Source organism: Aethalodelphis obliquidens, unplaced genomic scaffold, assembly GCF_003676395.1.
Source record: "Aethalodelphis obliquidens isolate GAN/ISIS:26980383/991018 unplaced genomic scaffold, ASM367639v1 scaffold9, whole genome shotgun sequence".
NCBI classification, from domain to species: domain Eukaryota; kingdom Metazoa; phylum Chordata; class Mammalia; order Artiodactyla; family Delphinidae; genus Aethalodelphis; species Aethalodelphis obliquidens.
The window spans coordinates 38,707,629-38,729,678 of NW_020837953.1; the positions used below are offsets into that span (position 1 = coordinate 38,707,629).

The following is a 22,050-nucleotide window of genomic DNA, read 5'->3' on the forward strand; positions in this document are numbered from 1 at the left end:
TCCGACTGAGGCAGTGTTACCTGCTCCCTGCTTCAGACGGAGGGTGTGGGGAACAGCTTTGTTTTAAATCAGCATTTCCCAAAGGGTGGGGCTCCTACACTCCGAGGTGGAGAGACATCCCCAAAGGTGAGTAACACAGATGATAAATAACCCTGAACCACTCCCATCTCTTCTGGACCTGGGGCGTGTGGAAGAGACAGTCTCAGCCTGGCGCTCAGCATCCTTCCTAACACTTGCCAGTCTCCCTGTTTAAAGCACAGGGAGGACGCCCTGGCAGGTGATGTATATTCCGGCAGGACTTTCCCATGCTGTCTTGTTTTCCCTTGTGTGAGTGTTTCCAGTTGCCTTCCTTTTTATGAGAGTGATATGCATGTTTATTTTAAAATACACTGATTTGGGGCTTCCCTGGTGGTGCAGCGGTTGAGAGTCCGCCTGCCGAGGCAGGGGACACGGGTTCATGCCCCGGTCCGGGAAGATCCCACATGCTGCGGAGCAGCTGGGCCCGTGAGCCATGGCCGCTGAGCCTGCGTGTCCGGAGCCTGTGCTCCGCAGCGGGAGAGGCCACAGCAGTGAGAGGCGCGCAGACCGCAAAAAAAAAAAAAAAAAAAAAAAAAAAAAAAACCCACTAATTTTATTTTAAAAAGTAAATGACAGTACAGATAATACGCAAACGTGGCCAAAGTCCTGAAGATGGTCAGAGAAAGACTTAAGTTTGGGACGCCGTGCTCTAGTTTCACTGCATGCAGCTGTTTCTTCGGCATGGGTCATCTGTTCCTCAAACAAAGAGGACTCAACCAAGTTGGAAGCGTTCTCGCCCTTCCCCTTCCTTTCCCTTCCTTTTCCTCCTCCTTCCCGCCCTCCTTACTTCCCTCCTTCCCATCTCAAACTGTTCCTGGGACTCCACTCTGTGTCAAGCAGGACAGTAAGGATAGAAGGTGAGCAGGACACAGTCCCAGCCCTCAAGCTGCCCTTGGCCTGGGCACACGACAGATAAGTCAAAGGACAGCTGCTCTCTGGTGCAGTCAGCTCAGATGAGGTGGCATGCAAGGTGCTATAAGGAGGTCTGAGGAGGGGTTTCCAACTCCTCTCAGCATCCAGGAGGACTTCCTGGAGGAGAGGACACGTCTTGCTTTTTTTTTTCCTCTCCTCGCTTCTTCCTCACTGTCCTGTCTCCCGAGGGCTGCCTCCACCACAGCAGGCACCTCCGTCCTCACAAAGTGTGACATGATGGTTAAGAGCAGGGACTCTGGAGCCCAGCTGCCTGGCTTTGAAGCCTGCCTCTGACTCCTAGCTAAGATGGGCAAATTCCATTATTCCTCTGGGCCTCACTTTCTTTGTTGCTAAGAACCACCTACCTTCTTGGTGGTTCTGGACCTCAAAGGAGTTAACACAGGCAAAGTGTTTACTTAGAACAGCATCTACAACTCTTATTCTGCTGGAAAGCCTCCGATGGCTGAGCTGGAAAGGCTCTTAGCCAGTATGTACTTCAAGCTTCCTATTTACGTCTGGGGAAATGAAGGCTCCAGGAGGGACAGTGGTGGCCCCAGTGTCCCACCCAGAATCCCTGCTCAGGGTTGAGTTCTTTAAAAGTAGAGGCTGGATTTTATTACTTACTTTTGGTCCTTCCCTCAACACCTAGCCCTGGTAGCAGGACACTGTAGGAAGCATCAGTTTACCGAGTTGAACATTTCACCTGGCCCTTCTTTCAATGTAGCACCGAGGAAAAGAACACGACGGACAGACTTGGGCTCGGGTCCCAGGACAGTCACTTATTACGTGTGTCTTTGGGAAGTTGCTTCTCTTAGTGAAATCTCGGGTTTCTCACCTACGAAATGGAGAGACGAATCGTCCCTACCTCCTAGGGTTACAGTGAGAATGATGAAGATTATGTATGTAGGGTGCCAAGCGTCGTGCCTGGCGCATAGAGATGCATCATAAATGTCATCTAGTGTAATGAGAAGATGTGGCGTAAGTTATTACTTAGCCAGTCCCTCTAGTGCCTCCAAAATGCAGTTCTGTTCAGAATGTGCCCAGCCCACCCCCAGGCAAACAGCAGCGTTCTGATTTGGGGCCATATGTAAAGAGTTGCACACAGCCCTGGTCTCTTGGTGCTGGTCATCTGAAGGGTGAGATGTTTTCATAGGCAGTTGTGGGAGACACCTGGGGTGGCCTCGGGACCTATCAGACCTGCAGCCTCTGTTTCTAGAAGAAACACACAGGCTCAGGGATCTTGGAGCTCAGGGCGAAACAGATTTGTTCACCTGCAAGGAAGATGTGTGCAAAGGTTGGCTTCGGGACCCCAGTTGTTTAGAAATGAAGATTCTTCCAGGGAAAGGAGTCATTGGGCCCTAGGCATGCGTCCTCCTGCCTCACGCCCCTTTCCTACCCTTCATGGTGGTTGGGCTTTCTGTGGGCTGAGATGGGGCGTCTCCACCAGCCATCGGGGGTACCATATAACACCATATAATGCCCTGCGGGGCTTCACCAGGAGGCTCCCGACCCTCTGCTGGGGAGCAGGGCTGGAAGGGAGGCAGAGGGGGTGACATACTTGACTGATAGAACCTCGCCTGACATATATTTACCTGCTTCCTTGCTTACTTGGACATCAGCCCCATGACAGCAGGGATTTCTTGTCTGCTGAATCCCCTGTGCTTAGAACCGTGTCTGGCACATAGTAGGTACCCAATATGACTGCCAGATGAATGACCCTGGAGTGTCAAGGGTGGCCAGAATTGGAACCACTAAGAAGAGGTGGAGTTTAATCATAATGGCCCCTACTCAGGGCACTTCTGTGTGCCAAGCACTTCCTGACTCTGTGTCTGTGTGTTTACGTGCAATCATTTAATCCTCAGAACAAAGTGGACCCTGTTTTTGTCATCTCCATTTTGCAGAGGAGGGAACTGAGGACCGAGGGAGTAAGTGATGGAGCTAGAATTCACACATGGGCGTCTGGCTCCAAGACCACTCTGAACCACTCCAGTATCCCGTCTCCCGGCACCACTGAAACGTGATGGCATAGGACTGCAAAATCCCCGAATCACAGGCTCTTAGAATCAGACGCCACAGCCCTAAAATCAAAGCAGTGCTCAGAGGGTTTCAGGTCCCTGCTCCCTTGTCCACAGCGGGAACCCTCACCAGGGTCTCCGATCCACTGGACACTGCACTTTTCCTCGAACACTTCCGGTTACAGGGATCTCATCACCTCACAAGACAGCTCTGATAGTCAATAAGTTAGGATCCTAGAGCTTTAAGGAGCCTTAGTGCTCATTTAGCTTGATCTCTTTATTTATAGATGGGAGACTGAGTCTCAGGAAAGGAAGCTGACCTGTTGAAGGTGACACAGCTGATCAGAGGCAGAAACCGATGGGAACCCGGCCTGTGGCTCCCAATCTTGTGTTTTTGTCCCTGCAGACCTTTATATGGGATTTAGGACATGGTCCTATCGGCCCTGGTCTCCCCACCGCTCCGAGGGGCCTCTCAGAGCAGCTGTGTCCTCCAAGCCTTCTCTTCTCTGGGACAAATATTCTGTTATTCCTGTCTTGATTTTGGGGTCCGCCTTTATTTATTTTTTAAAAACTCAACATGTATTGATCCCTCCTCGGCTGGGATCAGGCCAAGTTCTCAGGCTAAGGGTTGTGGGGAGACCCCGCCCCACCCTGGGGAGCTCAGAGCCTGAGGGGGGAGACCCCGCCCCGCCCCGGGGGAGCTCAGAGCCTGAGGGGGGAGGTGGAGGACGGCAGCCTTGGTCCCCTCACCGTGAGTCTGCCTGAGCTCTGGCTGCCCCCCCTGTTCCCAGGCCCCCCTCCATCCTTGGACCTTGAGTGACACCTGTTTCTGAGTCCCCTGGGCCAATAAAAGCACTGCCCTGACAGCCAAGAAATTTTACAAGGAGCGGTCAGGCTTCCAGGTGGTGGGAAGCAGCCATGGCCACCAGACGTGGGAATGAGAAAGCACCCAGGAATGTGCCCAGAACAGCTGCAGGGGGATCAGAGGCGGGGGAGGGAGGCTGGGGGCTGGGGGGCAGGCTCGGGTATCACCCCGGAGAGGAGGGGAAGGAATGAGATGAGCTGGCTGCTGCCGCCTGCCCCCTTCCCCTCAGGATCTCCCTCAGGGGCAGCCAAGGGTCCCCCACTCCAGGATGGGGGTGGGGAGGGCAGAGGGAGGTACGCGGGTCCCCGGATTGCTTAAATGCCAGTTTGCTTCTAGAACTTTATTGCTTTTCAAACCCCAGGCTCTGAGTCCATTTCTTCCTTCTGAATGGCTAGAACCTGGGCTTGGCATCCATCAGGCTTGAGTTCCAGGCCCAGCTCAGCCTCTGCTGAGCTCTGTATCCCCCCCACGTCGCTTCTCTGAGCCTCAGCTTCTGTGCCTGCGGCTTGGGGAGTGGCCATCCCGACCTGAGAAGGCGGTCTGCGCTTCCACCAGGTCACGTGGGAGTAGCCCCCAGCACTGCCGCTGGCATAAGGCAGGTGCCCAACCAAGGCTGGTCCCCCTTGGATAAGATAGAAGCGCCCCCAGTGAACAGTTGGGGGTGGGACCTCTGTAGACCCGCCTCCCCCATTCACAGAGAACCCAGGCCAAGAATGGGCCCCCACAGGAGCTGTTCATCAGACCCCTCTCTTCCTCCTCTGCACCCTCCCCGACCCACCCAGCCTGAGCCCATCCCAGCCGGGCCCCTAGAGACTCTGACTTAGAGAACTGTAGACCTCGTGGAATCCGAGAGCACAGCTTGGGGAGCGGAGGCAAGTCCCCCCACCCCACTGCAGGCCTTGAACCCCAGACAGACTCTGCTCTTTCCTCACCCTCCCTTCCCCCAGGCCCACTGATTAGGAGCCACGCACTTTGAGGGTGTAGAGGGTGTGTTCTAGGCCTGCCCACCCTCCCCCGCATGCTTCTAACTCACCAGGAACATGCTCCCAGTCGGCTTGCATGCTTCCCATAACAGGAAACTCATTACCCATCTTAGGAAGCTACGTCTGTTCTGGAATTCGTGTCCTGATTACTTCCTCCCCTCCTCAGAGATTGGGAGACTTTTCTACTCCCTGAGCTCCCTCTCTTGTGGCTGAACCAATGTCCTTCCTTCCTCCCTCCCTCACCCTTTTCTCCTCTCCCTTTCTGTCTCTCCCTCCATCCCTCCTTCCCCGCCCCCCCACGAAGTTCTTGTCAGCAATCCAGGTCCTCACTGCCGCTCCTGGCTTCCCTGGGACTGCTTAGGGATTAGTTAATCAGTCAACATTCGCTGCCCATTTACTCTGTACCAAGTGCCAGGGCAATACTTGCCTACACGGTTCCTGGATCACTTGCTGCAGAACCTCCATCCCCACCCTGGGGGGTGCCCACTAATCCCTCTGACCCTGGCCACTCCCACCTTCCCAATCCTGGTCTCCGGATGATGCCCACAGCACAAAGCCCCAGGCGCCCCCTCACCTGCACGCGTGCCTCCGTCAGCTTGGTCCTCTGCGCCAGCTCCTCCCGGGTGTAGATGTCCGGGTAGTGAGTCCTCTCGAAGGCCTTCTCCAGCTCCTCCAGCTGCTCGGCTGTGAACGTGGTCCGACTGCGGCGCTGCTTACGTTTCAGAGGGAGGTCGGGTTCTGACTCCACGTCCGAGCCCTCATCCAGACGGTTGCCTACAGCCAGGTGAGAGGGAGGAAGAGGGTGGGGGCCCGGTGAGATGGAGGGGTGCTTTGTGCAGGCCACCACGGCACTGAGCCTCAGATCCCTCCTGAGCACAGGAAGGATGTTCCCCCCAGCACTATTTATCAGCGTGAAGGCTGGGAAGCAACCTCTCTGCCCAACCTTAGGGGATTGGTTAAATACTTTATGGTCCAGCCATTCCTTTAAAAAAATAACCCCTGTAGTTGGGCATTTAGGTTATTTCTACTGACACGGAAGGATGTCCATGACATAGCACTCGGGATGGTTTCATGATGAAACACACTTGGCAAAATTCCTAGAACTATATTCTCCAAAAGCGGGAGAATTTTACTGAATATTCACTGCACCTCAATAAACCTGACTTTAAGAAGAAGGCAAGGGGGTATCCCTGGTGGCGCAGTGGTTGAGAGTCCGCCTGCCGATGCAGGGGACACGGGTTCGTGCCCCGGTCCGGGAAGATCCCACATGCCGTGGAGCGGCTGGGCCCGTGAGCCATGGCCGCCGAGCCTGCGCATCTGGAACCTGTGCTCCGCAACGGGAGAGGCCACAACAGTGAGAGGCCCGCATACAGCAAAAAAAAAAAAAAAAAAAAAAGAAGGCGGCAAGGTACAACCAGTGTGTGGAGATCAATCCCACTTTTGGAAAAAGCGTGCATAATACATTATAGAACACTACACTCAAAAGACCAACAAATGTTAACCTTCAGGGTGACAGAATTTTTGTTTTCTTTTCAAAACTTATTTATAGTTTAGTATTTCTTAAATGATGATCATTTAAACAATGACACTATTGCATTTTTGGAAAATATTGCAAAAACTAACGAAAGGAAGAAGCAGGAAGAAAGGAAAGGTTGGAGGAAGGGAGCAAATGCTTGTGCCCAGGGCTGGCAGTCAGGAAGCCTAGATTCCAGGCTTGGTTCTCCCCCAGATGCCCTGAACTGTGACCCTAGGAAGGCTACCTTCCCTCCTTGGGTCTCAGTTTCCCCATTTACAGTATGAAGCGTTTGGACTACGTGACTTCCACACCCAGGCCCTTCCTGGGATGTTCCAGGATCACTGAGTGATCTTACAGGCTGGAGGAGACGTCACCTGATGACCCTGACCATAGCCATGACTCCCACCACATCATCCCCATTGATTTCCACCCTGAACCCTAGGGGTAGGTGAAGGCCTTTGCTTCTGTGCAGAGAGAGCCCAGGAGTCGGGCCCTGGATGGGCTCTCAGGACAGGAATTTACTTCTGTCCCAGGTCCAGGTGATGGAGGCTGCAAGAAGGGCTTGATCAAGCTCCTCGGCCGTCAGGGCTGAAGACACCCTGGGGGCTGAACTGACTCTCCACCCCCATTAAGCTTGGGCCTCGTGCCCATCCCTGATCCAGCAGAAGGAATGGTAGCAAGGAGCCCCCTAGCCAGGGCTCTGAAGCTGCGCCCTCAGGAGCATGGAGGAGGGGGCTGGTGAGAAGAGGAAACCAGGGAAGGGAGAAGAGAAAGCGGCAGAGATGGTCTTCCTCCTCCCCACTCCTGCTTTCTCCCTTTTCTTGTTTCATTTCTCTCTCCCCTGCCTTTCCATCTCCATCTTTGATATTTGTGGAGTACATCTAGGTTTTGTCATTCATTCATTCCCCAGAGCATTGACAGAGCACCTGCTATGTGTCATGTGCAGACTACGTAAGCTGTGTTCTGGAAGCTCACCTGAGTCAAGCTGGAAGAGCCTCAGAGATCGTGTGCTCACACCACAGATGGGAGAAACTGAGTCACAGAGAAGTAACATCACACACCCAAAGTTCCTCAGCAAGTGTCCACACCCACACTCAGACCCTGCTCTCCTGTCCCCCATCCTGTTCTTACCCAGTGGCTTCAAATGTTGGTTATACAGATAGGTCTAGGCTCCTCCCACAAGGGACAACTGTCCCCCATCCCTGAAAAAAACACAACACCTAATGCAACCTCTTAGATGTCAAGTGGAGGTGAAGGGAAAGGCATTCCAGGTGGGGGGAAGAGCATGTGCAAAGGCTTGGCGTGTCAAAGGGCAAGATGCGTGATGCCATCATAAGGCTGCATCCCCCAGAGGCGATGCCCTTCTGCCCCAGACCCCCTTTCCCCCATCCTGCTAACACGGCCATCGGGAGGTCATCCCTGCTTTTCATTGGCTGCTGATTGTGACGCCACACAACAAGGGAACCAATGGCAAGGAGACCTGCCTTCATGTCTGCCTGCCTCACCCCTAAAGGCAGATACCTGGGGTCGGATCCAGCCACCCCCCTGCCCTTTCCCAGCTCCCTGTCACTAAGAGGAGGCCGGAACGGTCACAGCTGGCATGCTGGGGTTCTTTCCCCAGCACATCTGGGGCTCAGAGCCAAATACAAGTAATCCCAAGGATTCACTTCCTGAAACTCACTGCATAACTTCGGTTTTCTGACGTTGACAAGGAGAGAGCCCTTGGGGCCTCAGAAGGAGAGAGCTGAGATTGGCAGGCAGCAAGGGAGGCCAGCCTGTAGATGGGGAATGGGACACCGGGCTCTGTCCTCCAGTGGGGACCCTTGGGCTCGGACAGGAGCTGAGATGGGGAGCAGGGCTGTTGGAGGCAAAACCTATGGGCAGAGATCGTACTCAGAGCTGTGAGGTCAGATCGGGGAGGAGATGGAGAGCCCCAGCCTGATGGAGAAGGCACAGCCCTGTCCTGGGAGAACCCCCAGCCTGATTAAGTCTCAGTTCAGTTTAGAGCAGTGCCGTCCAATAGAACTTTCTGTGATGATGGAAATGTTCTAGGTCTGTGCAGTTCAATACGGTAGCGTCAGCCACATGTAGTACCGAGCACTTGAAATGTGTCTAGTGCAACTGAAGATCCGAGTTTTTCATTTTATTTCATTTTCCTTCAAATTTACTTAGCCGCACGGGGCTGGTGGCTACCCCACAGGACAGCGTGTCTTTAGCTCCGCTGGTCTCTCTTTTTAGCAAGGAGAGGACAGGCCTCAAGACCTTTCTGCGTGCACTCGTCTCCAGGTAGAATTAAATGACATTGTTTGTTTTTAGGATATTTGTTTTTATGGTTCCCATCTGTTTATAGGACGTGACAGGCATATTTCATTTACAAGAGAATTTGTTTCCTTGAATTCAGGTTTTTTTTTTTTTTTTTTTTTTTCGGTACACGGGCCTCTCACTGTTGTGGCCTCTCCCATTGCAGAGCACAGGCTCCGGACACTCAGGCTCAGTGGCCATGGCTCACGGGCCCAGCCGCTCCACGGCATGTGGGATCCTCCCGGACTGGTGCACGAACACGCGTCCCCTGCATCGGCAGGCGGACTCTCAACCACTGCGCCACCAGGGAAGCCCTTGAATTCAGTTTTTAAAGATACTTTTGCACCAAGTAAAATATTAAGGAAATAACAGAATAGGCTGTAGGACTGTAACCAAAATCATGAGTGCAGTTAGCAATTGACTGACTGGAGATAAGTTCAAGGTGCTTCTGTTACTAGACCTTGCCCAGCCTCAGTGCCCAGTCAGGCCCCAGGTGCATTGGATGCTCTTGCCATCTAAAGTACTTCTGGCTTTCTAGGTGCCTCATGGAATTCTGTGTTTATTTCTTCCTCATCTCCCTGTCCCTCCTGCCCCTTATTGAGCACAGATCTGGGATCTCCTCGAGCCCAGAGAGACACCCAGATGGAAACCCAGACTAAAAAAGGCAGAGCAGGGCCCACAAGTCTCTGCTGATTGAAAAGATCTGGAATGATCCACTAGGATGATGGTGGTTGCCATAACAACCTTCTGGATGCTGAGTGGGGAGAGCAGGGCCGTGTCCCAGTAGCTGGGAGATCCAGAGAGATCTCAAGAGAGCTGGACTACAGTCTGTGACTGCAGGCCCCTGGAAAAGATCTCCCGCCTCCATCCTGGCCCATCCCAGCAGAAGAGCTCCCCCATGCTAGGTTGGAGCCACTCTTTGGTATGCCATCCTCATGGCAGGTCTATGAAGCTGGCACTATTGGTTCTTTTACAAATAGGGAAACAAAGCTCAGAAAGGTTCAGTAACTTGAGAGCGGCCACATAGCCAGTAAGCCCATGCTCATTCCCGGAGAGGGATGGGGCGGAAGGACAGGTTGAGAGGGAGTTTCGGGGACCCTCTGGGGCAGCTCTGGTCTAGTCAAGAGTCCTTCTCTGGGAGGCCTGACACCTGGATTCTGAGCTCTGTCTCCAGCCTTGCTGTGTGGCCTTGGACAAGTTGCATCCTCTCCCTGGACCTCCACTGTCTTGGAGGTACACATGAGGATAATGATACTTCCCTGCATGCCTCACTGGACTGCTGTGAGGACAGAATGAAATGAAGACTATGGGAGTAATTTGGAACATGTAAAGGGCACGTGAAGGATTATTATTATTGATGAGGATAACGATGATAATAACAGAAAAAAGGAGCATCAACGCACTCCTACTCATCCAGCAGAACCCAGATGGTGGGTGTCCTCCCCCAGGAAGCCTTCCTGGCCCATCCAGGCCAGGCTGGTTTCACTGCTCATCCTTGGAGCTCTCAAAGCTCATCAGGAGACATCAAACTTGCCTGTTTATGGGTCTCTTGGTCCCACTGGACTGGGAGAAGGGACACAAACAGCCCTGTTGCCACCACATCACCTTCACTTTGGTTTCCCCCGTGCTGCCTCTCCCCCTCCCCACCCCTGGGAACCCTTTAGCCTCTGAGTTAAATTAATAGGATTAGGTGGACTTGGCCACAGAGAGGCCCTGCTGGCTGGGGCTGAGTCCTCCATGCACTGGAAGCTGGTTGCCTCTTGGTGAAGCCTGGGCAGCTGGCACAGGGTGGGGGACATATAGGGAGGGGGACACGGGCTCACATCCATTAAACAGAGGCTGGATTTGGGGTGACCAGTGGGGGAGCAGCCTCCTGGCCATCTGCAGCCCCTGCCTTCCTGCTCTGAAGCAGCTCTGGATAGAAAGGCCCCAGTGGGGGTGGGACAGAGCCTGGAGCTGGTCTGGATAGCCCCAGGAGAGGAATATGATGAGGGACCCTCTCTCTGGGTTCCCAGATCCTGTCTTGCTTAGGGATGTGAGGAGTCCGCTACAGAGCAAGGAAGAAACAGCCCCTCCCTTGGGGCCCTCCCGATCTTATGGGGGAAAAACAGTCTCTGGCCTAGGAAGCTTCCAATCTGATGGAGGAGGCCTCACCCCTGTGATAGGAATTTCCCAGTCTGATGGAGGAAACACTACTTCCAGATGAACTGAGGCCAGGACAGGCATAAACGAGGAAGACAGCTCCATGATTTGAGAGCAGCCTGAGGACAGAATAAGGGATGAGCGGGTGACAAGAGCTGTCTGGCTTGTCAAAGCTTTAGGGTGGACAGGAGCAGGTCTGCTCAGGTCAGAGTCCAGCTCAGGCCAGGTTGATGGAAGTGGAGAGAAAATCGCTGGGGGGCAGCTCTCCTGTTCTCTACCCCAGCCTCTGCCCCCTCCTTTGAAGCGTGCTGAATTTCACAGCCACTGACATGGGGGGCCTCAGTTACACCAGCGAGGCCCCACAATCATTGGCCCTGCCCACATGTCCAGACTCACCCCACCACTCCCTGTCCAGCTCTCAGAGTCCTGAATGACCCAGCTGGGCGGTCTCACACCTCCCTGCCTTTGAACTCCAGCCTCCTCTGCTCGGAATGCCTCACCCTTTCATCAGTGCACTCCTGTTCACCCTGCAGAACCCAGCTGGTGGGTGTCCTGGGTCCATCCAGGCCAGGCTGGTTTCACTTCTCATCCTCGGAGCTCTCAGAGCTCATCGGGAGACATCAAACTGGCCTGTTTCTGGTCTCTTGGTCCCACTGGACAGGGAGATCCTTGAGTCCAGCAGAGACTGTGCCTGGCACACAGCAGGGGCCTAATGAAGCCTCCTTAAATGAATAGAGCTTGACAGAATGCTCAGAAAGTTTCTTTCAAACTCTGACACACTGCAGTAGTCACGAGCCTATACTTGTGCACGCACTGTACAGTTTACAGGCCCTTTCATAGTTCCGACACTAATCTCTCCCAATGGAGTGTCAAGCAGGCAGGATTAGCCCCATTTTACAGATGGTCGGTGAAGTCTCAGGCCAGTGAGGCCGGGAAGAAAACCCAGGACTTGGGACTCCCAGCCCAGTGAAAGCCAACTTTGCTATAATTCCCAGGTGATGGAGATTTCCATTTCTGATCATGAAAACCCAGGTGGCTTCTTCTCCATCCCACCCTCCCAAACTTTCTCTGTTCTCCCTTTTGCCAAAGAAAAGCATGGAAATGAGATGGTCACAATTTCTGGACCTACCCACCTCTCCCTCAGAAGGCAGGAGGGAGCTGAGCCTTCTCCAAACCAAGTCCTTGTCATCGAAGATCCGTGGAAGCCAGCAGTTGGCCCTGAGGTTTGGGGTCCTTATCTCAGCCCCCCCAGCTCAGAGACGCCCTCCCACCCCGCTCCTGAGCTCCCCCGTCCCCGCAGCCTCCCAGCCCAGCCTTTATTACAGTTTAACATAGGCCGGCTCACAGCCGCAGCAGAGAAATGAATCACATAATAGTTGATATGCGTTTTAATCAAGTAATTCGGGCAGAGCCGAGAGCCAGCGAGTGTGGGCTGGGTGTCCCTGAATACCAAACAGGCCTGGGCGCAGGTCTTGGAAAATGGAAAAGTCATTTACAGCTCAGCTGGGGGCCCCGGGCCGTGGCGGGCGCCCTCCCAGCCCCTCCACAGGAACTGCTCAGCTGTAACCAGCGTGGGGTTCGTGCAGCTCAGTAGGGCCGGCGGGAGCCGGACCAGACAGCACACAAGGCCTGGTGAAGTGGGTGGATGGAGAGGAGGGAATCAGACCCCTAGTTACACCTCCCTGGAAGCGACCCCTCCCACTCACCTTCTCTGCCCAAACTTCTCTCGGGTACCCTTCCCAGCACCAGCACCCAGGCATCCAGGTCACAGACCTTAGGAGTCCTTAATAACCCCTTTGCTCTCCCATCAAGCCTCACAGGCAGTCAGCCCAGCCCCAGAAGTGGGTGACTCGGCAACCCGCTTAGCTGCGAACCCACCCCGCCACTCCACCCTGGCCCTGCCCCAGAACCTGTCCATCTCGCCCTGGACTCCAGCAGTTGTCTCCGGCCCCAGCAATCGTGGGCCTTCGCACAGGCTGTGCCCTCCGCCCGGAACACCCTTCCCATTCCCCTCTTGGCCTGCAGTTTGCTGCTGGCTGGAGCAGGGCATTGAAAAGCACTGCTGGGACTTCCCTGGCGGTCCAGTGGTTAAGACTCTGTGCTTCCACTGCAGCGGGCGCGGTTTGATCCTGGTCCTGGAACTAAGATCCTGCAAGCCCAGCGGCGCGACCAAAAAAGAAGAAAAAAAAAAAAAAAAAAGCACAGGCTCCCAACACAGTTTGCTTGGATCGTGTAGATTCCACACGTTTAAAATATGGATAATGATGGGAATCCCCTCCCCCCAAGAACCACTTTCCTTGCTTTGCAGTTTTTCCGTAGCACATAGCACAGTCAGATATGCTAAATATTCCATGTTATTGCCCGTCCCCACCCCCTCCCGCATCATCCTGGCCCTCACTAGAGAGCAAGCTCCAAGCAGCTGGGCGTTTTTGTCTCTTTTGTTCACTGCTGAATCTCCAGTGCTTGGCATAAAGTGGACACCCAAATATTTGTTGAATAACGGAAGGAATGAGTAAATGAGTGAGTATATTAAGGCCAGGAAAGAGTGCCAGGGACAAGCGCGTGCTCAGCAAGTGTGAGCTTCCATCAAGCCTCGTCATTTTCCCACTCAGTTTGGGACCACTCCTCCAGGAAGCCTTCTGGAGGACGGCACCCTCTCCATCTGCGTCTGGGGTGCCCACCTCTGTGCCCTCACGGCTGGAGCTCAGCCAAACTGTCCCCGCGGATTCATTTCAGTCCTGCTCTCCAAGAGGCCTCCCGAGGGGTCGGGAGGCATTGGTGAGGTAGGGGTCCAAATAGGTTCTGTCTGACTCCAAATCCTATGCTATTTCTCAGCGACTGACGGAGACCCAACTTCACTCTGCCAACTCCAGGAGGAGAGGGAAGGGAGGAGAGTGTCTTCAGGACGACTGGGTGGAACTCTCACTTCGTTCATAACCTAAACGTGAGAAAACTTTTCCTTCTCCTGGAAGTCCCCATCAAACCCCAGCAGGCTGCCTTTTTTAAAAACTCTGAACCTTTGGTAGCTGATTCGCATTACAAAATACGAGGCCCACATGGGGTATTCTCTGATTGTGGCTTCTATGCTCACAGTATGGTCCTGTCCTCAGGCACTAGAGGGCACTCTTTATACATTCCTCCCAGGAAGGGGACTATCTAGGAAGAAGGAAGTAGTACTGTTTGAAATGGTACTGTGTAGTTGCATCTCCAGAATTCAGAGCCATGTTTTCTCATGATGGATCCAGAGCTCTGTCTGCACCAAACTGTGAACCAAGCCCAAGTCACGTGTGGGAGAGAAGAGTGGGCTGGTAGAGGGCTGGAACTGTCTGAGCCAGCACTCAGTCAGGGGAGACTTCCTGGGGACAGAGTTCAAAACTAATGTTTGCCTGCTTAGGGCAAGAGGCTGAAGCTGAACAGTGGTGATTAGTGCTGGGTAGACAGCAGAGTCAGTTCCCGAAAGGGGCTTTGCCAACGGGGCTCCACCTCACAGAGCGTGGCCGAGCCTGTCACCGGCAGACACTGGGAAGAGGTGGGCAGAACAGAAGCTGTGGGATCAGAAGCACCTGAGTTTGAATTCGGGCTCTGCCCCCTACTGCTCTAGATGCTGAATGTGTGATTGAATTCCAAGCCTCATTCTCATCCTTTCTAAAATGGGGGTAGTGATGGGAGTCAAGGAGGAAAGGAAGAGAGAAAACTATGTCCGGAGGCTGAGCTCCAAGAGTGGGGGTGATGGGCCCCCCCAGCCCTGGCTGAGCAGACCCTGTCTCTCTTCTCATTCAGGCAGAAGCCTGGCAGGTGGGGAGCCGGCACTCTGGGCTCAGTCCCCGACCTGCTGTGTGACCCTGAACGTGTCACTCGTCCTCGTGGCATCTCCATTTCCCCATCCACCCACGGGAAGTAAGAACTGCCATCCGCCTGCCCCTCAGGCTGTCGGTGTAGCTGCACAGATGGAAACCTCCAGAAATCACCAAGGGGCGCCTCTGAGGCAGTGATCACAGCCTGCTGCCCTACTCACTCAGGAAAGTGACTTCGCTCCTCCGGGCCACAATTTCCTCATCTGTAAAAGGAGGAAAATCACATAGCGCTGACCTCACAGAGTCGTCATACGTGAAAATTAAATGAACTACTGCAAGACAAGGCTTACAACACTGCCATGTATACAGTAAGTGCTCAACATATGTTAGTTGTTATTATTATTGCTGTTACGACTGATGCCCGAATACAATGAGAACTTCCTCTACCTCTGGGGCAAAAGCTCATTTGCCTGGCACAAAACTCGAAGGCAAGGAATGCAAGCATGCATGCATGCATGAACAAATGAATGAATACCCCTTGGTCATTCCTTCCTTATTCTCCTACGGTGGAGGCTTTGCACAACCCCAGCCACATCCACGGATCCCGCATCCCATCCCCAGCGGAGCCATCCCAGGAGCAAGTGGTGCCCACGGAGAGGAGAGGTGCAAGGGTCTCGAGTGAGCCATCCAGCTGGGGCACTAACGCTGGCAGGCAGGAAGGGACCAAGGCAGGCACTCAGAAAGCTGGGCTGGGAGAGGCCTGGGGTGAGGTCTCTACATCAGTGAAGGAGAAATGGCAGCACCTGGGGCCCCAGTGGCCAGACGAAGCCGCCCTGCGTGGCGGCAAGGAAGAGGTAGCTTGGCCACCCGTCAGAGCCCCACAAAGCCACTGTGAAAGGACCCCACGCCTGGGAAGTCAAGCCTGCCCAGACCCTCCTTCCTCCACCTCCCAACCTCCACTCCCCCTCCTCAAAGCTGGAGCCTGGAAGGCTGCAGCCACTGGAAAGTCGTCACAGAAGGTGGGATGGAAAATGGTTTCAGGACCCCAGCTCCATCCATCAACCCTCCTGCCTCCAGGCTCAGCTCTGAGGAAGGGCTTAAACCTGGGGCTCACTGAACCCTGAAGACTGGGCTCTGTGACCACACAAAGTCTCCTACAGCACAACCGGGCAGGAAGGCCACAGGAGAATAAACATTAAAAGAGCTGCTGATGTGTTTTGAGCTATGTGCCTTTCTCGTGGTAAGTCACGTGGTCGGTCCCATGATAACTCTAAGAGGTGAGTGTTACTATGAGCCCCATGTTACAGATGAGGAAACTGAGGCTCAGAGGGACTAACTTAGTGGCAGACTGACAATTAAACCCGGGCAGCTTGCCCCTGAGTCCCTGTCTTCACCATCAAGGTGACTCCTGTGAGCCTGGCATTCAGGGTCCTCCCTGCCCTGCCCCAAATGTGCCTCCCCTGAAGGTCACTGCCAGGCCTTTGTACCCTGCGGTGGCCTGGGATGGTGCCCTCACACTAGTTCCTACTGTTTCACTTCCCCCATCCTTCAAGTCTGGACTGGAAGTCCACCTAGTCCAGGAAGCCCTCCATGACTGCCACACCCTGAGCGCTCTCCTGGAATCCCTGTGGCATTCGCCCCCATGCCACCCTCTCAGCACGTGGCCTCGACTCCCGCTGGGGACAATTAAGTTTGTGGGGTTTTTTGTTTGTTTGTTTTTAGCTTTTCGTCACACCTCACGGCATGAGGGATCTTAGTTCCCCGACCAGGGATCGAACCTGTGCCCCCTGACCTGGAAACGTGTAGTCTTAACCACTGGACCACCAGGGAAGTCCCAATGTTTTAAGGCCTGTGTTCTGTTTATCTTATCATCCAGTTCGCAAAAGGTTTATTTGAACTTCTCGAGGATGGGAACGAGGTCTCCCCCATCAAGTTGGGGACGCTCCACAGTAGAGGCTTCACCTTCACAATAAGACTGGCAGCTTCTTAAAGTTGGAAACTATATTTCTTCTGTTATAACTGGGCATTACCCCAGGGTGGGGTGACTGGGCATAGCTCTGAGTTCCTATCATTCTAGAATGTTCTTAATAACAGTCTCCCATGGAAACTGCAGCTGTCAGTTAAACGAAGAAACCATGGACCTTGCCTTCCCAAACACAACAAGGAGAAATGACTCAAGCTTCCTCAAAGTCACAGGTTCTCTCTCGGGACTCTGGGCTGATTCCTTTTCCCTCGGGAGCCATTTATAGCCGTCCAACTTCCATCCAGCCCCACCTCCATCTTTCTTTAAATGGGCCTCCCAGAAAACTCTGAAACCTAACATCACATTGCATATCAAGGTGCTCCTTACTGGGTGCCCCACAGACCCACAGGGACAAAAGCCATAGCAGTTACCGTCCACCGCCACGCAAACAAGCGCATTTCTCAGAACCCTACCGCCTTCGAAGAGAACCACTCATACAGGTGGGCAGTGCTGTGAGCGTGGGTTTGAAAGTGAAGCAGGATCACTGGAAAAACAAGTCAGACCCTTAATGTCGCTTCATGGAGTCCAGCCTTCCTCCTTAGGAGCAGAAAGCTTTACCTGGGAAGCCCACCTAACAGAACAGACTTCCCCTCTGTTGTAAACCAACACCAAAGCCTTCAACGTGAGTTACTTCTCCACCTATTGCTGCCTCCGGGAACTCCGGATTAAAATACAGATAGTCACTGCAGACGTGACACCCCCAGGCCCGCTACAGGCAGCTGGCACCCCGGCCAGAGGAGGGGACCATTACCTTGCCCAGAGGAGGGTCTCCAGGGAGCCTGTGGGCTGCTTGGAAAGACTAGGGGATTCCAGACTGGAACCCTGAAGTCTGTTCCTGACTTTGTCTCCAACTTGCTGTGTGACTTTGGCAAGTCTAAACCCCTCTCTGGGCCCCCTTTTCCCCATCCCTGAAAACCAGAGGTCCTCCTGGGTCTCTAAGAATGACCCTGAGAAGGGGGCCTGGGCTGTATCTGATTTATTCGTTATGTCACACTCCAGAACCCAATATAGTCACTGGCATACGTAGGGCTTTGGATAAATGTCTGTTGCTGGATGAAAGAATGATGATGGGTGGGGCTAGTGAGGAGCTCCAGAAGGGATTGGGATTCTAAGCTGGGAGTGCAGTGTGGGCTACAAGACACCCCAAGGTCATCTGATTCCTGCGGGGGTGAAGGATGGATTTCGTGACCCTCGTATTCTGCCCAGGGCCAACCCTGCTTGCCAGTAGTCCCCAACGCTTCTTCCTCTCTTAGGGGAAGGAGGTGGGGGAAGGCTTTTCCCCTCCCTGCCCCTCCCCACTCCCCTCCCTGCCCCTCCCCCTCCCCCCCACCTCTCCCCAGCCGGTCGTGGGCCCCTTGTGTCTATGGCTGGTCGCTGGGCAGCCCGGCCTTTCATGGTGCATTCTCCTGCTGCCCGCTCCCCACCCTCGCTCCCCACAAGCCCATCCTGTCGTGCCCCCATCAATCTACGGCAACCCAGCCTCTCCAGCTGGCCTGGCTGGGCTGTTCCCAGGCAGAGCAGGTCCACAGTGGAAGGTGGTGGAAAAATGTGGACAAATTTCTGATTTGCAACACTCTGGGAAAGAGTTTATTGCCATTGTTTGAGGACGAATGTATAAATAAAGCAAGGCGAAGATTGCAGGGGGAGGCTGATGAAAGGCAGAAAACGAGAAATTTTATGGCCATAAGGAGCGTACTCCAATGGTGATTTTTGAGGCACTGGACCATGGTAGTTACTTAGCCAAATGATCGCTGTGAAGCTGGGCAAGGCGGCTTATTTCTTAATTACTGTTACGTATTATGTCAGGCGGACGCCCCAGCCCTGGAAAACTTGGTCTTGAAGCAGACACCAGCTCGGAGCCAGGTCCCAGTGCTGGGATGCTGGTGGGTCCACGGCAGGCCATCGACCGCACCCATCAAGGGCAGGGGGTTCCCAGGGCCCGATGACCTCTCCTCCTGTCCAGGCTCCTGCCCCCAGATATTAATTCATTCACTCCACACATAGGTGTAGGTTCTGAGCCAGCTATGGGTGACAGAGCAGAGGATGAAATGGACAAGATGTCCAGCTTGAAAAGATATTCGTAAAAGGCAGCTAGGGAGAGGCTCATTTGGGGCTCCTCCTGCAAAGTAAGTGAGCAGGCAGGACGGAAGGGGGAAGGAGGCAGGCTGTGTGACCGGAAGGGGGTGGAGGGAGAAGAGGCATGCTCTGGTGTGCTGTGTCACATGGGCCAGGTCCACAGCCTCTGTGAACCTCTGTTTCTTCACCTGTGAAAAGAGGGGCAGGACTAACTTCTCCCCTTTTGGCTCTAACATAGTGTGGTTCTGAAATTCTAAGATGCTGTGATTCTGTTGCTGTGGGGGTTGGTGGGGTTGATTTTTCAAAGGTGATCAGCACTTGTCCTGTTAAATACTTTCATCTTTTGTTTGTTTCCGTCACGTGATGCAGTAATAGAAGCGGGGGGAGGTCACAATTTATTTAGGGTCTGCTAGGTGCCAGGAACTCAACACGCATTGTGTCCTTTCATGAAATCCTCACAAGCATCTCTTAGGGCCAGTGCTCTTTGGTAAACGCTCAGAAAGGTGTGGAGACCTGTCGGGTGCTCAGTGGCAAAGCCTTCCTTCAGCCAAGGTGGGCTCCAGGCCAAAGCCAGCGCATACGTTTTAAGTCAATCAAGCTGCCTCCCCAGCATCTCCTACAGGAGTGGTTCTTAGGGCATCAGAATCCCTGGGAGGGCTTGTGGAAACACAGATTGCTGGGCCCCTCCCCCGGGGGGGAGTTTCTGATTCAGTAGGCGGAGCCTAAGAAGTTGCATTTCCAACAAGTACCCCAGTGATACCGCCTCTGCTGCTGGGGGCCACACTTTGAGAACCACTGTTCCACAGAAATTCAAAGAAAAGTAGCAACAGCTAACAAACAAAACCCACGCTGCTCCAGGGAAAGGGAAAAGCATACTTTTCTTGCTATTATCAGAATGGAGGTAGAGCGGCTGAGAGTGCCAAGCCCACAGCCCTTCACCGCACCAAAACCCTAGATCTTTTTCACAATGATGGGGGACAAGACACTCACCCGGGGGACCCAACGGGGGGCCAGTTTGGCAGGTGAACTTTCTTCTCTGCGGTCCTTGCTCCTGCAGCTTGCCACGGTGGCTGGGTCATCAGACTCAGGACAGACCACCTGGGTGTCTGGAACCCTGACCAGGGCCCAGCCTGTCCCTGCCCTGCCCCAGTCTCTGGACCCACCTCTTTCCACTCCTATCTACCCTGGCTTCTGTCCTAAGCCCTCTTCCTTCTCCCACCATCTTTCCCTCCACCATCAGCAATCAGATGTGCACTGGTATTAACAGGGGAAAGAGCTGCCACAGCATCAAAACGGTGACTTCAAAAGGCTGAAGTCAGGGACCACGCCTGACACATGCCTCCTCCCTGACCCATCTTCCAGCCTCCCAGCTTGAGTTATTTGAAGAGGTGATGTTTCCGCTCCAGAAGAACGAGGACCTTTATCTGTTCTGTTTACTGCTTTATTCCCACTGCCCAGAAGAGGGCCTGGCCCATGGGAAGAGCTCAACACAGATTTGCTGAATGAATGAATGAATGGGTGAATAAATGCACATTTATGGAATGAATGCACTGCCCCCCGCCCCCATATGCTGAGAGCTCGGCAATAACTTGCAACGTTCCGACAGATGCTGACGAAGGTTTGCTCTTTGGGCCAACGTGCTTATTGGCAAGTAGACTCATCCTGCACAATGATCTCATTAGAAATGTATTTATGCATCGCCAGACACCTGGCACCAGGCTGAAAGCCCCAGCTAGCCAGCTGCACGGTTCCAAGAGGTCTGGAGGATTGACGCTCTGTAAAGCAACACACAGGTACTCCACTGAATCCCCTCATCCACATCCAGATGTTTGGTCCACTCAGAGGCGGCCCAAACGCTAATGCGGTGTCTGAAGGATGGTGGCAAAACAGCCTCCGCGGCCGCGGAACCCCTCAGGCACCCCGGACTGCAAGCACCTCCCTGCAAAGCCTCAGACATCTTTGCAAGTGGGCTGTTGGAGGAGCCCGTTTTTAAAGGAGTTAAAATCCAATTTGATCCTGCTGCTTACGCCTTTTCTAGTTTGATGTGTTTTTGATAAAAAAATTTTTTTTTGATCAATAAAAATAAAATCTGTCACTCGCACCCTGGGGTGCTGAATCTTGATAGAATAAATAATGTTATTTTCCCCAAATGTGGCCAGCTATAGGTTAGTTACGTTAAGCCAGCAGGGAGGGGGTGGAATCTGAAAACATAGTGGTTCTCAGAGGGCAAAATCATGCTTCGAGATGGTGAGGGACTGGACTTCCCAGTTCTGGGGAACAAGTGGGGATAAAACTCCACGGGGATAAAACAGTGATAATAGGCATTTGCGATGCTCTTACTGGTGCCAGGTGCTACGCCTGGCACACATAACTGGCCTCATCCCACAACACTCAGAGCTGGCAGGCACTGATATTGAACTGGTTGTAAGAATGAGACTCAGAGGAGGGGCAATGACTTATCCAAGGTCACACAGCTCTATGTGGCTGTATCAGGACTTGAACCCAGGTCCATCAGGAGTCTGAACCTATGGTCAGACCCCGTTGCCCCTCCATCTGCCTTTCACTAAGTGAGGGCAGTGACAAGGCCTTGGAAACTAGAGAAGGTTCACAATCCAATGCCCCTTTCTCTACAGTCCTTTGCTTCCTTCCTCTCTCCTTGCAGTGCCGTACTGTGCTTGCCCCAAATCACCCTGATAGGGTTGCTGAAAAGACAGTGCTCTCTGGCATGGGGTGGCATTGGTGGGAAGGGATGCAGCCCTTGATAAGTGGATGAACATCATGGGAAGGTCTGGATCCTGTGCGTTGTGAAATACACGTGGAAGGACCCACATCTGCTGTTAGCCGTGGTCCCACTGGGTGTGTGCACGCGTGCTTACAGTTCACGGGACTTTTACTTTCTGTTATATATTTCTGAACAAAAAAGTTGATCTTACACTAAAAGAATCTGAAGTATCCTGCAAGAGGTCGAGGGAGAAGGTGAAGGAGGGGGGGATGGCTTGGCGACCTCAGAGGCTGAGCTAGACGTGTGATACCGGGAGTCTAGGGGACCTGGAGGCTAGATTCAGAAGGTCAGTGGTGAAAGAGAGGGAGATGGGGGCGTGAGATTCTGAAAGTCAAGGGGATGATCGAGGTGCCTGGAGATTCGGAAGGTGTCAGTGACGGAGGCGTGGAGACGGGTAAGGTAGTGGATGACGAAGGACAGAAATATACAAACCCAGAGGGCCCAGTGTCGGTCCAGCTCAGATCATACATTCCCTCATTTCATCCTGACAACTACAGCAATAATGAATTTTATCAGTCCCTTTTTTTTTAACCGCACCGTGCAGCATGCGGGATCCCTGTTCG

General features: G+C 53.5%; 1 protein-coding gene across 1 annotated transcript in view; it reads right to left on the reverse strand.

Moving 5' to 3' along the window:
* Positions 1-3,307: 3,307 nt before the first annotated feature.
* LOC113621462 (paired box protein Pax-7-like) overlaps positions 3,308-22,050 on the reverse strand; it is a 55,858-nt gene continuing 37,115 nt past the window's right edge. The window contains exons 5-6 of the mRNA XM_027108291.1: positions 5,428-5,627; positions 3,308-3,325 (exon numbers count right to left, since the gene is read on the reverse strand). Of these exons, the coding sequence (XP_026964092.1) occupies positions 3,308-3,325; positions 5,428-5,627 (218 nt within the window). The remainder of the gene's footprint in view (positions 3,326-5,427; positions 5,628-22,050) is intronic.